At 40.5% G+C, this 15,917-nt stretch overlaps 1 protein-coding gene across 2 annotated transcripts; it reads left to right on the top strand.

The window, feature by feature from the left end:
- Nucleotides 1-1,042: 1,042 nt before the first annotated feature.
- On the top strand, nucleotides 1,043-9,808 carry ZNF770 (zinc finger protein 770). 2 transcript variants are annotated; one of them, XM_083863001.1, is made up of 2 exons: nucleotides 1,043-1,114; nucleotides 5,832-9,808. In XM_083863001.1, exon 2 carries the CDS (start codon nucleotides 5,970-5,972, stop codon nucleotides 8,100-8,102), a length of 2,133 nt encoding a protein of 710 aa, XP_083719127.1. In that variant the 5' UTR covers nucleotides 1,043-1,114; nucleotides 5,832-5,969; the 3' UTR covers nucleotides 8,103-9,808. The 2 variants fall into 2 exon arrangements, with proteins under 2 accessions (XP_083719127.1, XP_083719126.1); XM_083863000.1 differs by having other exon boundaries at nucleotides 1,052-1,134.
- Nucleotides 9,809-15,917: the final 6,109 nt, after the last annotated feature.

Genomic DNA, 15,917 nt, shown 5'->3' with positions numbered 1-15,917 from the left:
ATTTGTTACAATGTGTGTCATTTATCCAGAGAGCCATGCCCCTTTGGCCCCTGATTTGTCCCAGTTAGACCCATCCCTGAGTTCCTCCCCTCAATAAAAGGTGCTGCATTGAGGGGGGGGTTTCCCGCCTTTTTTCCTCTTTTTTTCCCCTGCTGTTTCTGCTGAGGGGTGTCTGCCGGGGCAGATCCCCTGATGAATAAAGCCAGCAGTTAACTCTGAACATCCTCCCTGTTTTTTCCTGCTGTCGTTGCTTCACTCCTTCAGGCAAACAAGAACCCAAGGGATGGGTGAGGTTCATCCTGCTACCAACCGTGCCCTTCACTGTCGAGGTGTCAGGGCTGGCCCAGGCAGAGACAGACACCTCAACACCAATTCTCTCAGTGTGTCCTCACAGGAGAGGTGCTCCAGCCACTTTTTGTGGCCTCTCCTGGACTTGCCCCAGCAGCTCCTGTGCTGGGGACCCCTGAACGGGACACAGGACCCTCCTGTAACTGGTTTCTGTTTGTCTCTGTGTGTGTTCAGCCCCTCGCTGGCCATTCCTGTGGGGTACCCCCAGCCAGGGTGCGGTCCCCGGGGAGGCCTGGCTGGCGCTGGGCACAGTCCCTCCTCCAGCCCTGAGCTCCTGTCCCTGTTGGCTCCTCTCCTGCACAGGAGGAAACCTGAAACCTTTGTGGGCACGCGCTAATGAGGGTGTTTTCAGCATTCCCGGGCAAGCGTCTCTTTCCCGTTCCCTTCCAAGTGCCATTTCCCGGCCTTTTAGGCCAGTAGGTTTGGCTTTAGGGTGCGTTTAACACATAACAAGTGTAACTCCGCCGTCGTGCTTTGGTTCCAACCCTGCAACCACCGGGAATCGGTTATTTGCTTTTAGGTTGCTGAAGTAGAAAATGTGCCTTATTTGTACGGAACAAGGCGTCACATCAGCTAAAGGTTCACCAGCGGGCCGGGGGCATTTTCCGCCGGGGCACCAATGGAGCCTCCCGCCCCTCGGCCCGGCCCGGCGCAGGGGGGGCCGCATTGCGCGGGGGAACGGAAAGCGCCGGCCCCGCTTTCCCGGTGCCATCCGGTGGGGAGAGTGCGGGCGGCAGCGATCCCGGGAGGGATGAGGACGGTGGAGGTGCGGTGGCTGCTTCCCAGGTCGCTCCCTTCTTCGTCCCCGCCCGCTGCCCTTTCCCTGGGCCGAGCGCGGTCCCGCACGGCGCTGCCGAGCCCCGGGTTACGGCGGGGCCGGGCTGAGACCGGGGCTGGGGCTGGAGCTGGGGCCGGGGCCGGGGCCGGGGCCGGGCCGTGCCGGGGGCTCTCCGGGCTCTGCCGGGGCCGAGGCTATACAGGGACCCGCTGTCCGCCGAGGGAGAGACCCCCGGGGGCGGTGGCCGTGTATATGTGTGTGTATGTATGTTTATATGTATACATGTGTGTGTGTGTGCGGTGTGTGCCCGTCGGGCCCCTCGCCACCTGCTCTCAGGTCTGTAGCCGATTGACGTGTGTCCTGTTGGGGAGTGTTGGTGTCACACCCAGAGGTCTCGGGCCCCTGAAGCAGAACCTGCGTTTGTCCTTAAACCAGCCCTGCTTCACCATCTTACATCGTTTACTTTGGGTGGCTTTAGGAAGCGTATCGGAAAGTTATAGAGAAAATTGGAGAGAATGAAGCTTTGAGGAGCCATAATGCTGATTTCTGTGTAACTGGCGGGTGAAGGTTCCGTTTCTGGCGTTATCTGTTCTTGTTCTCCCATTGTAACAATCTAAACTTTTCTCTGGTGGGGAGATCCAGCGGGCAGGGTGTTTGTCTTGGTGCTCAGGCTCTTCTCTCTCTCTGTCATCCTGTGTTTCATAAACCAGCAGCTAGATTTTCACTTTCTTGCTGTGTCATTGGTGTTACTGAAGGCTTCTTATGTTTCTTCACACATCTATTGTTATTATTTGTTTTCTTACATAACTGTTTCGGGGAATTGATAAGCATTAGCATACTGCAAGGACTTGAAGATATAATAATGCAGGAGAGTCCTGCCTGGCAAATTTTAAAATATATAGAATTTTCAATTCCTAAATTACTTGTTTTGAATAACAATAACAAGTCACAAAAAACCAAGCAAGAATATATTCTCTTGTATAGGGTCAGCTATATGGGTGTGGGAATTTGAGAAGTGTTTGTACAACCTTCTTTGGAGACCTCCAGTGTAGGCAGAGCAATCTCCCCACATAATTTTTTTGTATGCTCATTAAGAAACACTTTGCAGCTGTAAGGACAATAATATACTTGAATTCTTTCTGCTGTAATTTGAAGCTATTTTCATTCACAACAATAAATGGTTTGGGGAACAGCTTATTCCTGCTTTCCTTAAAAGTAATTATTCTGCTCTGTTTTGCAGGGGGTGTGTGATTGTTTTAAATTGTACCTCCTCTTTTTTAACCTAAACTTTCCCAGTTACTTTAATCTTTTCTTGTATATTTTGCATTTCAGCTCAGATCATTCCTGATCCTCTTCTCTGAATTCATTCATTCTGATAGTTCATATGCTTGACTCAATTTGAAGGGCAGTATTCAAAACTGGATAGGCTACTCCAGCTGAATTCTAAACAGTAGTAAGTAAGAAGGAAGATTTATGTCCTCTCAAAGCTTTACATCTGTTCACTCATCCTGGTATGGATGGTAGCCTTTGGCATATTCACCTTCTGTTCCAACTTAGACTCTACATCTTTTCTGCACTGGGGGATTATTCTGTCCTAAATTGAAGATCTTGCTTTTCTTCTTATTTAAGTACTCTCTTCCTGATTGGTTGTTTTCATTTTATTTTTTTTACCCCCAAAACAGCACAATGCAAACTTTTCTGATTAGTAAAGAATTAGTAAAGACTGGATTAGAATTCAGAATTTTCTTCCATCATGTTTTCATTTTGTTGCAGCTTGCTGCCATCTGAAATATTAAGGAAACAGTTAATCATTAAGCAGTACTACTTAGGAGGGTCCTCTCTGAACTTTCAGTGGCGTATGTAACTCCTTGATTCTGTTTTTCTTTATGACCTTCCAGCCAAGAGGAAAAGTAGTGACAGTGTAATATTAAACTGGACCTTTGCCATAAACTAAATCCTTATCACATAGTGAGGTATATGTTTTCTAACTCAAATTAGGACAAGCCTGTGCACTTTCAAGGCTAGCAGGAAGCAATATTCCAAGCTTGTGTTTTCCTCTTTGATCTTCAGCAGCAGCATGTTTACTCCAGAGGTGTCCAAGGCACAGAGCACCCTGAAATAGATGTGGAGATACCTATCCTTAGCAAATAGGATTTGAAAATATATTTGGGCCACACAGTAATGCCTATCTTGGCTCCTTTCTCCTTCCCTCGCATCCCCTTAGTTGAGCTTATCTGAGCTTTCAGTCCTTCGCAGGGCAAGAAGATCTCGGCAAGAAGCTCTGCTCTGCTTTTGACACCTTGTACTACAGAGCATTTTCCTCATTCACCAGATAGAATCTTAAAAAATTTATAAGCTAAATACAAAATCCCTTGTGTAATATGCCACAGCTGTCTCTTACTTCGGACTTTTCTTCTTTGCATGTCACTGAAGTGTTTGAGCATTTTCCTGATGTGTAAATTAGATCTGTGTGACAGAATGTTAACTGAAATTCATCACTCTTTACAGTTCTTCCTCAGGAGGTTTTCTTTCCCTGCTAATGGAGACGGTCTTGAGCTGCACAGAAACTCAGCATAGCAGAGAATCTTTTCTCAGCCTGCCTGTCTAGCTTCATGGTAGCACAGACTAGAAAGCATTTGGTGTCACACACTTCTTCTCTCTAAACTCCCAGCTTTCACATGATGTGACAACTGGGAGGACAAGGGGGTCTCCTAAAAGTGTTGTGTTTTCTTGCATCTTCAAAAGAAGAGTGAAACTGAGTAGCTGTTAAAATTCTACAGGAAAAGAGAGTTGGAAAGGAAAAGTTGATTTTCTCAACTGCTTTACCTACCTTGAACTGTTTCAGTGAGATTAAGAAACTCCTCAGTGTAGTGACAATCACATCTAAGGCAGATATCCAAATGTTCCCTATTAAGGCCTACAGTTATATAGAACATGTCTGTAAGGGGTGGACCAATTCTACCTCACGACCAGGTTTTCTTTCCATTAAGCTTAAGAAAAATCATGATTCACCAGGTATTTTCAGTCTTTGTGTATGTTTCTTGAATCTCGTTGTAACTTGCTTTAAAATGCAGTAGGCTTTTATTCTTTGCAGTTACTTTGAATAGACGTTTTGGATATTTGTGATTTTTTAAAAAATAAGGACATTATCTCTTTGCGAAGTGACAGGGGTTTTGGAGATACTGAAGAAAATAATTTTATATTCTGCTGCTATGTTGAACTTGCAATAGCTTTGAGATGCACAAGACATTTCTACTAACTGTAATTTGTGGTAGTTTGATGCTACAGCTCACAAGTGCTAACTGTTATGCTCTTGCTTTAAAGTTGGCTTCCTTCATCCCTTTCCTTTTATATTGGTAATATCATAGAGGTATTTTTATTCTGTTGTTTGTGGAACACTGGAATACTTAATCTCTCCTAGATGCTGCAATTTAGGAATGAAGTGACCAACTGAAATTGGTCCAGAGATGATTAAGAGCACCAATTTTTTTTTTCTTTCTGTGGACCTAAAAGCAATACTTAGAAAATCTCAGAATTTTCCTAGTTTTAAAACAAAAGGGGAGAAAGCAGGCTTTGAATACATAAAGTTGTGACAGAAAACACTGACAATAACTTTGAAGTTAAGAAAGGCTCAGCTGGGTGCAAGGAAAAGCTTCATGAGAAGGTGAAACTGAAGCAGAAGCCCTGCTGAGGTTAAGGAACCTCTTTCACTGGAAGTTTTTAAGACCACTTTGGAGGCTGCCTAGGCATGGGTTGGCCTCACCGTGGAAGACTTGGGCTAAATGTTTGGTTGAGGTACTTTCTAGCTGTTCTTACGAATATTTTAATAACTTTTCATGCACTCAGGAGCTTGAAAATTATTTTTTTCTTGTTTGTAAGCCACTGAACTGAGACACAGTAGCTTGTCCAACTGTGCTCCATGTTGAGAATTCAAAGAAAATTAGAACTATTTCATTATTTTGGTTTAGACTAAAACAACAATTATGATGAATTATGATAACTACCTTAGTATTCATGCTGACTCCACAGTATATGTATGGTTAGGTATCACAACTCTGATATTGTAGCTTTTTGATGAGATAGCAAACCTAGCCTGTGTTTTTTCCATGTTCTGGGAGTTGGCTTTGTTATAGTTATAGTGTGTTGCTCTTGCTGACTGGCTCTGGCATTTGCTATTTTGAGAGAAATCAAAATTGATTACACTGCTGGATACAGTTGATGAGCTGCAGAAACATGAATAGTAAATTCAACAATATATTGAAGCAAAGTGTTTTTCTTTTCACTAACACTGCATTCATTTAATGTATTTCTGAAATGCAAGAAATCTTAGTTCTTCTCTTTTTCTCTTATCTTCATAAATATTATATTTGAGAGTTAGAATTACTGCTGTAGAAAAGACATTTATTACAATAAGTTCTTGATTTTTTTAAAATTAATGTAATGTAGCTGAACTGTATTACTTGGAAGAACAGACGCATTTATAGCACAGATGACTTAAACTTGTTTTTCTTCTGAAAAGTAATCTAGTTTTTCTATGTCATGTAATATAACTAGTGATTACTCTGGTATAAGGAAAGTGTTTTAAGCTAAATTAAGTCAAGAATGTGCTAATCTCGATACTTTGGTATCTTATGTAGAAAACAAGAGACAAACTTAGGCAATTATGTATTAATAGGCTAAATAACAACTCTCTTTCTTATTTTAGGGACCAGCGGGATTTAAGAATCTCCTAAGGAAATTTGCTGCTTCTACAGCTTTCCATCTTAGTGTGCACTTGATGATTTCACTTGAAATACCTATCTGAAGAAATTAAGAGTAGGCGAGGTGTAATTACCTTTTAAAAATGTTAAAAGTTCAGCATTGTGTAACAGCTGTCAAGATACCCAAGAAAAAGCCATATATTTGTGACATGTGCTATAAACAGTTTGAAACTCCATCAAAATTAGCTAGGCATTATCTCATACATACTGGTCAAAAGCCATTTGAATGTCATGTATGCAATAAAACATTTAGGCAGCTAGTCCACCTGGAGAGGCATCAGTTAACCCATAATCTGCCTTTTAAGTGTATTGTTTGTTACAGAAACTTCAAAAATGTAATCACTTTCTTAAAGCACCAGCAGCTTCATAATGAAAATTATGAGGCTGATAAAAAGGAAGCAGAAAACTATGTGAATTCTGAACAAGACAGGGTCACTTGTGGCATATTTCATTGTTCCGTGTGCTGGAAAGCCTTTACAACTGAAGAGAGGTGGATGCTGCATCAGTGTCTCAAGTCAGATCATCTGCATGGTGCCAGAAGGAGAAAGAAGAAAACTCACACTTGTGAATCATGTAACAAGACCTTTCCATCAAGATCCAAGCTAGAAAGACACTTCCTTATTCACACTGGCCAGAAACCTTTTAAGTGTTCTTCATGTGGCAAATCTTTCAGACAGTCAACACACTTGAAAATTCATCAGCTCACACACACAGAAGAAAGGCCTTTTCAGTGCTGTTTTTGTCAGAAGGGATTTAAAATACAGAGCAAACTCATGAAGCATAAACAGCTTCATGTCAGAAATAAGACTTTCCCTAATATTGTATGTAAAGCAAAGACTCTTAAATATCCCAGACCACACAACGTGTTGGAAGGAAAATGGGATAGTTTTGAAAATGCTGATACACACAACTCACAGGAGAATGACCCACAGGATGTGCACTCAATTTATATTGTACCCTTTCAGTGCCCAGCATGCGAGCAGTGTTTTGAAACAGAGCATGTTCTAAATTTGCACAAATGTTATTATTCAAAAGACAGCAGAAGTTCAAATAATGATACAACAGCATGCAGACACACAGTCAACAGGAAAAAGAAGACCCTGATGAAACTGAAGCATTCTGGAGGAAAGACAACAGCTTTTTCTCTGACTGACAGAAAAAAAGTGAAATCAGGTCACACTGGAAGCCCTGACGTGGCTGCAGCTGGAGATCAGCGTTGTGGTCAGCCTGTGCCCACTAAACCTTCCAGGGAGCTCCGGAGCAGGCGGCACCTGCACAGGTCAGTTTGTCATCGGATGAAAAGAACGTTTGCTGTGCCATTACCTTGGCCAGAGTACCCACAACCTCCCCACCTGGGCAGTAAGTTACAAGGGGTGCTTCCTGCTGAAAGCATGTTAAACGTCGATGAGTCACTGGATAATAAAGATGATGCTTTTTATGCTTCATCAAATGATAGCTTTTTTGATAATCCAGAAGTACTTCACTGTGCTTTTTCATCTTCTGCTAAAAATATACATAACAGACACAAAGTGTGTAAATGTGACAGATGTGAAAAAATTTTTCCATCTTCATCCAAACTTCAAAGGCATTATCTTATACACACGGGACAAAAGCCCTTTGGCTGTAATGTTTGTGGGAAGACATTTAGACAGTCAGCTCACTTAAAAAGACATCAGCTCACCCATACTGAAAAGAGAGCCTGTAAAAGCCCCGTTTGCCAGGTAGGATTTGAAAACCTGAACAAACTTTTCAATCATCAGGGAGATCACACTGAATTTAAGTCTTCTCAGCCTGTGGGTTATTCAGGTTATTCTCAAACACCTTCACAGCCATCTGGCTTTCAAGAATTTGAGCTGATTCAGTCAAACCAAGCAGCTGAAATCAAAGTTGAAATTGAGTCAGGGGATTCTGTTCTTGACACCAGCAGTAGAAACCCACAGCCGTATTTGTGCAGTAAATTGCTGGAAACAGAGCAAAGCTCTTACAGCTATTGGCATGATTTTTCTGAAGGTACTGAAAAAAGTGAAGCCGTTAATAAATTATATCAATGCAGTATTTGCTTTAAAACTTTCAAATCTCCGTCTAAGCTTGAAAGACATCACCTAATGCATGCTGGACAGAAGCCATTTGAATGTTTAGTTTGTGGAAAAAAATTCAGACAGGCCCCACATTTGAAAAGACACCACCTTATTCACTTTAAAGAGAGCTTCCTCTGAGGAACAAGCAGAGACTGTATTAGTTTTATCAAAACGGGATAATGTCCTATGAAATAATTCATAAAATTTTTGGCTGCATATTCATAAAAGGTTTATATTAGGCCAAACAACTGAAGGGGAGTGTATTTTCTATTACAGAGATGACCTGGTGAAGTTAATTTACTGTCTTCAGGACTGTCTGCTTGATATAATTTGTGATATATTCATGTTGAAATGCTTTTTTAAAATGCAACAAACCCACACACACACTCTTTGCATTCCTTTTGGCTAAATTAATTTATAAATACGCATTCATATTGTATCAATAGTGTTGCAGCAATCTGCAATGTTCCATGAATAAGATAATTGTCACTGAACATAAAATACTATATGGAAAAATAAAACACTTTTAAACTATCAGAAGAGTAAAGACAAAAAGATAGTTTTGAGAATATGAAAAAAAAGGTCCTTCTGGTTCCCCATATGTTCCAAGCAAAGGATTCTTGCTGTATTTATCCCATACCTAAAAAAAAAAAAAAAAAAAAGGTTTTTTTTAGATAAAAGAGAAGAGAGTAGAGAAAGGGGAGAAAGTTCAGTGAGAAGAATGTTGATGTGGCATTATAGAACATTCTGTTTCCTATAAGATAGAAAAAAAAAACTTATTTACAGGTAATGTGCTTGGAGAGCTATACATGAGGAATTAGATCATTTCCCTTTTTATATAAAATACAAGGAGACAATGCTATAATATTAGAATTTATAATCAATTTATCCATTTCACCAGTTCATTAACTCCACTTTCTTGTAAATCCCTTGCCTTCTCTAGTATTTTTGGCCAATTTATACTTTACTGAACTATTTCTCTGTAAGAAAATGAAGAAATTATCATTAAGGTTACAAATGGGCTTGCTATCTGTTCACTCTCCTTTCCTTCTAACATACATGGTGAACCAGTAAAAGAAATTTTCTCTAAGATGTGATAATAACTCAGATGAGCAGTTTTGTCAGGAAGTCTTGTTCTCATTATGCTAAATATAAGAGACTGAAAATTACATTTGGCTGAAATTAAGTAATTCTGATTTTGTATTAATAGAATCTGTAGTTATACTTTCTGGTAAGTAGATGGTTTTGTCCATTTTGCCAATGGGGCTGGCAAGAGGTGGAAGTGCAGTGGAGCTTCATACATAATGAACAAGATTAAAGTTTGTTTCTTCTTTTTTGTCCTCTGAAAAAGCTACCTTTTAGGATACTTTTTTTGTTACGCAACTTTTGAATAGTTGAATCCTGTAGTGCTTATTCCTGTTTCTAAATTAACATAAGATACATGACATTGTTTTTAGTATTTAAATAGAACCATATTTATTTCAGTAAAATGGGTTGGTTTTTTGGTTTGGTTTGGTTTTTTTTTTTTTTGTTTGTTTTTTGCTTTTCTTTTTGAAATGGCATAAACTTTGTGGTACTTGGTGAATATGAAGGGTAAAAGGAGTTTTATTTTCATACATGTTATTCTTTTCCATTTTCAGTGAGAATAAAACCAGGAAAAATACTCAGAAACGGTCCGTAGTTCCTTTGCTTTTTGTATGACAGACAAATTCAGTATGTTAATGATGATTATAGTTATATACTGAGATTTTCTTCTCCCTATGTGAATTGTTTCATATTGAAAGACAAAATGCTGTATAAAATGTTTTGAAAGCATATTGTAGAGCTCCTTTAAAATACTTGTAATAAACTATTTTATTTATATTGTACTTTCAGAGTGTGCTTTATGTGCAAACATAAAGAGTTTTGAAACTACCTAACATTCATTTTGCAGAAAACTGCATATCAAAATAACTTTGTATGTTAGAACAATAGGTGTGGTTTCAGATTTTTTTTGTTATAAAATATGAATGTGTTTAAAGATAATATCTTTCTTAAGGAGTTACAGTCATTTAAAATGCTATGAGAGTAATGTTCAGAGAACACAAAATTTTCATGTTTTGAAAATGTCAATTTAAGTAAAATGAAGGGAAAGTAATACAAAAAAAGATGTTTCGGAGGGGTGAATAGATACTTTCAGGAAGTGTTACTGTCTGATGTCTATCTGTCTCTCCATCCCTTCATAAAAAGTTTCGTGTCAGTATAAATTCATTATTTTATGGAAATTATTCCATAAACTAGCTAGAAAGGGGTTAAATGGTTTCTAAGAGTCAGGCGAGAAAAAACCCGAGGTTGAAATCCTGTGTCTTTCACAGTAAAGCAGTAAAATTCCTCAAGTATCTTTGAGAATTTGAGCTAGAGCAGTTTTCTCTGTATTCATAGGAACACTTCTTGTTGTTCATTAGTATGTCAGTCATTTTCCATAATGCTTGAAGGCAAGTTCAAGCCATCAATCTTTTAAGTATCTTTGGTGACAGAAACATTGCCTGTGGTTTTGTTAGAATGAACTGATCGCTAGTACTGATAATCTGATAGTACTGAAGTAGTGGATTTTTTGAGGCTGTGCAGAACCAAAGCATATTCTGCAGAGGAAAACACTGGGTCCTCTTGTGTTAACAAAGAGCTCCTGCTGAGGAGAACTCCAACAGCATGGGTTTAGCACTGAGGTTGTTCTCTGTGGAATAAAAGAAGGGTCAAATATTTTAAAACAAGCAAAAAAAAAGGTAAAAGGGATTTTTTGAAGACAGATTATGTAACTGCAGTACGAACTGATCACATCATCCCTTTTCTGTCTAGATGTGGCTATGGATACCTTTAAAATGTTCATGCTGCACTATCACTGCAATGGGTCACAAATGAATGTTTTAGGTGGCTCAAAAAATCACCAGCAAAGGTATCATCAAAAGCAGGTTTAATGTAAAAGTGAAAGCCCAACTAAGTTTGTTGGCAATGTTCATGCTGCTACTTATTAGATGGTTAAAGCACACAGACAAAAATCAGACTAAAATCTAAAATCAGTCTATGACTAAAATCAATCTAAAGTGATCTGTGTGGAGGGTGGTGATGAAAAAGGCCAAGAATGGGAAAGGGTAAGGATAAAAGAAATAAGGGGGACTCTCCAATTGAGTCACAAGGTTCAGAGGGGGGGAGCCTCTTGCCAAATTTAACCCCAGATTTGACCAACAGTTTAGGCCTAAAGTAACAGCACTTAAAAGCACTTAAACAATTTGTAGAATTTCTATTGCATTACAGTAACTCACAGGCCTGACTCACAGATTTAACATACTTCAGAACCCAAGAGAGCAACATATGTTTGCTTCAGCATATTCACACTCGCACAAGCAGAGAATTAAAGGAATATGTCCAGGGTATACACCTGTGAAAAACTTCCCTCGAGTTCAGTGAAATTCTCACGTCAGGTGCCATTGCATCTTCTCAGTGGGCAAAGGGCTGGGCCTGTGGGGTGTCAGCCCAGGCTCTGGCAGCGGTGTTTGGTGCAGTCCTCAGAGTGGAGCAAGCTTGAGAGTTCAGCTGACAGCCATCCCACTCTGAGGGCAAGTGCTGGTTGAAGCCCACTGTGGTTCACGAGAGCTCCATGAGTCTCTTACTTAGGACTGCTGTTTATAGGGTTGCTAGAGTTTCCTTTATTCACAGTGACTTGCTGTCCTGAATGAAATTCGGCTCAGTAACTTTAAAAGTTTGGAAAAAAATAAAATTGTTCCACTAGTGTTGTTATGCAGGCAAGAAAAAGTTTCCAAGGCTGTTTGTTAAAAAACAGGAGCTTGTTAGATAATGTAGGTTCCCGGGAAGAGACAGTGTGTCTGATAAGCTCAAGAGGAGCTCAGCCCCAGTGCTGTTTGTCAAGGCCAGGGCCTGAGGAGCACTTCTAAGAGCAGTGTGGCCCAAGGTGTGTGTGTGAGTGGCAGCTGTACCCCCACACAAGGTTTGCAGAAAGTCAAAACATACATACGTAAGTATTCCTTTATATGTCTACAGAAAAATGCAAAAGAGGAAAAAAGCGATAATAAACCACAGGAATACTGTTTAATCACTGAAACTGCTTTTCGTTGTGTCCTGGGTTTCTCACTGGGCTGTGGTCTGCTCTCACACACACAGAGCCAACAAGAAAATTGGGAGACACAAAAGAAACTTAATTGAAGTTAATGAAACCTTAGGTTTCAAACCAAGATGCTGGATCTAATGTTTAGTTTTCTTGGCTGCCTCCTAGTACAAATGTAAAACTCTGAAAGTTGTAATCTCTCAATAGTAGCTCATTTGAGTAACACTTACCTAAGTACAGTTGGATGAGTCTTAAATCAATAAAGACTCTGCATTCAGTCCATCTAATGGCCCTTTATAATGATGTTGAAAATGCCCAGACCTCCTAAATACCTGAAGTGGTAATGGTTCATATTCCTAGCACAAGGTTTTGTAGATTTTTAAAGTGTAAGTTTTAATTTAATAGCCTGGTTTTATGGTCTGATGGTTGTGGATGAGATGTGTCTGAGAGGCAGTTATCATAAGGAAAATTGAAATTACAGAAGTGACTTTTCTATGCTCTCCTATAATGTTCTTTCTCCAGGTTAAGCAAATAAGTTGTATTTCTTCATATAATGACTACTTCTACCAAGCAGCTTTTAAACAGCTTTTTTATTAGCATCTGTTAAATAATGAATCTCCAAAGTCCACAGAAGTGACGGAGAAATCAGTCTTATGGCAACAAAATCACTCACAAATGAACTGATAATCTCCTTGTTCAGAAACTATCGTTCTAACATGAAAGCGTCATTATGTCTATGCTGAGTTATCATGGGTCTCTGAATGCTGTTTTACTTCTGTTCTCTGCCATTCCAGTTCCTGACTGCTCCCAGGATATCCTTATGTGTGGCTTGACTGTTACACACTTGACATGATGTGGCTGAAATTTTTCCTCTTCTCTGGAATCCTTCCAGTATCTCTGGTGCCAATCTATATGGCCGTGTTAAACCCCATCTGTGAGTTCTAGTCCAAGAGTCATGGGGCTGGCTGCTGCACGTGTGCTGCCATGGCGTGTAAAATAGTGCCTGAGGATGCCAGTGCAGGAAGGTGTGAGAAGCCCTATGAGGAACGGCTGGGGGAGCTGGGGTTGTTTAGCCTGGAGACTCAGGGGTGACCTTATCACTCTCTACAACTCCCTGAAAGGTGGCTGTAGCCAGGTGGGGGTTGGTCTCTTTCTCAGGCATCAACTGACAGAACAAGAGGACACAGTCTCAAGCTGTGCCAAGGGAAATATAGGTTGGATATTAGGAAAAGGTTTTTTATGGAAAGCCTGATAAAGTACTGGAATGGTCCACTGTGGAGACCCCTGAGGACAGTATGGAAAGGGAAGCGCCCCCAGCACTGCCATGGAGGGCATCACGCCCTTAACAGAGCTGACCAATTAGATCCCCTGCTGTTCCCGGTTAACCAATCCCCATTGCTCACAGCCCATCCCGTCTGCTACTATCCCTGATATGTTAATGAACCTCACCTGATTGGTTGTTTTGGTCTCCCCTGGTTCTGTACCCTGATTGGTTCATTTTGGATCCCTTCCCTGATTGGTTAAGTTTTCAATCCATTCCCCCATTGGTTGTTTTGTTAAACCCCACCCCCTGAGTGATGAATAAAAAGCCGGCTCCCGGGCCCCTCGCGGTCTTCTTAGGTGAGTTGGAAGATAACAAAGAAGACTCCTGGGGAAGATCCCTGCCTCCTGTCATCTCTCCTGTGCCACCTGGGAGCGTCCTGCCCAAGAAGCAGCTGCTCTGGCAGCTATAGCCTGGTTAGAGCTGACAGGCTAAGACTGCTCTGCAGAACAATCTCACAATTGAGCTGATCACTCCCTGGGAGTGCCTGTGCCGCCTGGGTTGAGACCGTCCCTCAAAGGGCGACTCACTCGGGAGGGTCGCAGCACCCAGAAGACCCCGCCAGGGTCCTGGGCAGTTGGCGACAGTCTGCCAGGGGAGGTGGTGGAGTCAACTATCCCTGGATGTGTTCTAAAAAAGACTGGATGTGGCACTCGGTGCCATGATCTAGTTGAGGTGTTCAGCCATGGGTTGGACTTGATGATCTTGAAGGTCTCTTCCAACCTACACGTTCTGTGATTCTGTGACTGATCATGATGTAGACTGTAGCCTGTCAGTCTCCACTCAAAGTCATCTGGGTGTGTAGGGTAGTAGGAGCACATGGATATGGTGACTGTCCAGCTCTGCCTGTGGCACTGGAACATGCCTTGCTGACATAGTGAAGGAGGGGAAACAGAATTCCATGGCCTCTGCTATTTAAAAAAGGGAAAGACTGTTCCTAAAGTAATGAAGCCAGCTATGCATGGTGTCTCCCCTTTGTACTCTTAATGTACTGCACTCAAATCTATTGACATAAAGGAAAGCACTGTCTGGATGCTAAGTGGCACAATTTTATCTCTGCTTTTTTTTTTTTTTTTAAGTATTAGTTTTAATCCCTAGTATGTGTTTGCAAAAGTAGCTTGCTAAGCCACAGAAAATCAGATTATTTCCTCAATTTCTAGTTTATTTGTTTCTAAGATGATCCTGAAAACACAGCAGAGCAGAGAGATTCCTGTTAGTGACAATACAGGCCTACTAAATGAAGTAGAAATCTGCTAAGCTATCCAGGCACCCCAGGTGTAGCAGCCAATTTGAGGATAATTTTTAAGATCAAAACAGGTTAGGATTTTTTCATGATACCTTGGATCAATATCTTGGCAACCTTGTTTGCTGCAGTGTACTATATCTTGTATTTTATACTCTGGGTCTTAAAAATAGCAGGTACTTGGGTGGTGAGAATAACGCTGGAGGAATCCCCTCAGGTGTTGAATAATGTTTTGTCTCCAATGTGTATTTTTTTCCTTTATCGTGAGAAAAGAGATGTCATCAAAAATGATGCTGCAAATAGACCCAAATTTCTATAGCACTTCTCATGCCAGCACTAGCAGAAAGGAAATTATTTGCCTTAAAATCTCATTTCAGTGATGAAATTTGTCCATCAAACAGATTTATTTCATATTAATTTTTTCCACATAGAAACTTTATCAGATAAAAGCCTCTCACCAGATTCTAGCAAATATTGCTAGAGCTTTTCTAACCATTGACCTCAACTTTTCACCACTGCACTCCCTCAGCTGGCAGGAATCTATCTAGAAGTCTCTGAAGAGAATTAGAATAGTCCAGAGTCTTCTCTAGCTTGAGCTGTTACCCAAAAGTGAGCCCAGCAACAGAAAGCCAGGAATGACACAAAGTCTCCTCTTTCACCGTCTCCTTCACTAGAGGCACTGCTTGCTATTCTGGGATATAAAAGCAGCTGGGTTGCTGAATTAACCATATTTTCCTCTAGTCATGAGCTCAGAATATCCATTGAAGTTACTGTAAGTTTTGCACAAAAATCAAGGGCAGTACATTGGCCAGAATGTGTGCTAAATAAATATTTATACACAAATCAGAATGCTACTGATGGCTTCTTTACACTTTAAAATTCTAAATATTTTAAGAAGCATCTGTTACTAAACTGAGGCATCATTTTTGAAAGTACCCATATTTACTGAGTGGAAGTACACATATTTAATGAGATGAACACAGTGACAAAAGTCTTGGACTAGAAGAATGCACATAAATAAAATAGTAAAACCAACGTGACATGATTGAATTAAAGCTGTAATGAACAGACTGAACATTTAGTTTGTATGAATATTAACTGCTATGAAGGATGAGCTATAACCAAAGCAATAACTCCCCGTCATTGTGCCTAAGCTTTTTACATGTTAAAGGATTCCTCAAATCTTTTTTGAGAAGATTTTCCAAATTTTATTTACCTGAAATCAGGTTTAAATCAATATATTTCTTCTATAATTGCCACAGGTAAGAGACATGGAGATTTCAGATCTTC

Source organism: Zosterops lateralis (assembly GCF_965231275.1).
Source record: "Zosterops lateralis genome assembly, chromosome: 6".
Taxonomy (NCBI): Eukaryota; Metazoa; Chordata; class Aves; order Passeriformes; family Zosteropidae; genus Zosterops; species Zosterops lateralis.
This window is presented reverse-complemented; position numbering and strand designations above follow the sequence as displayed.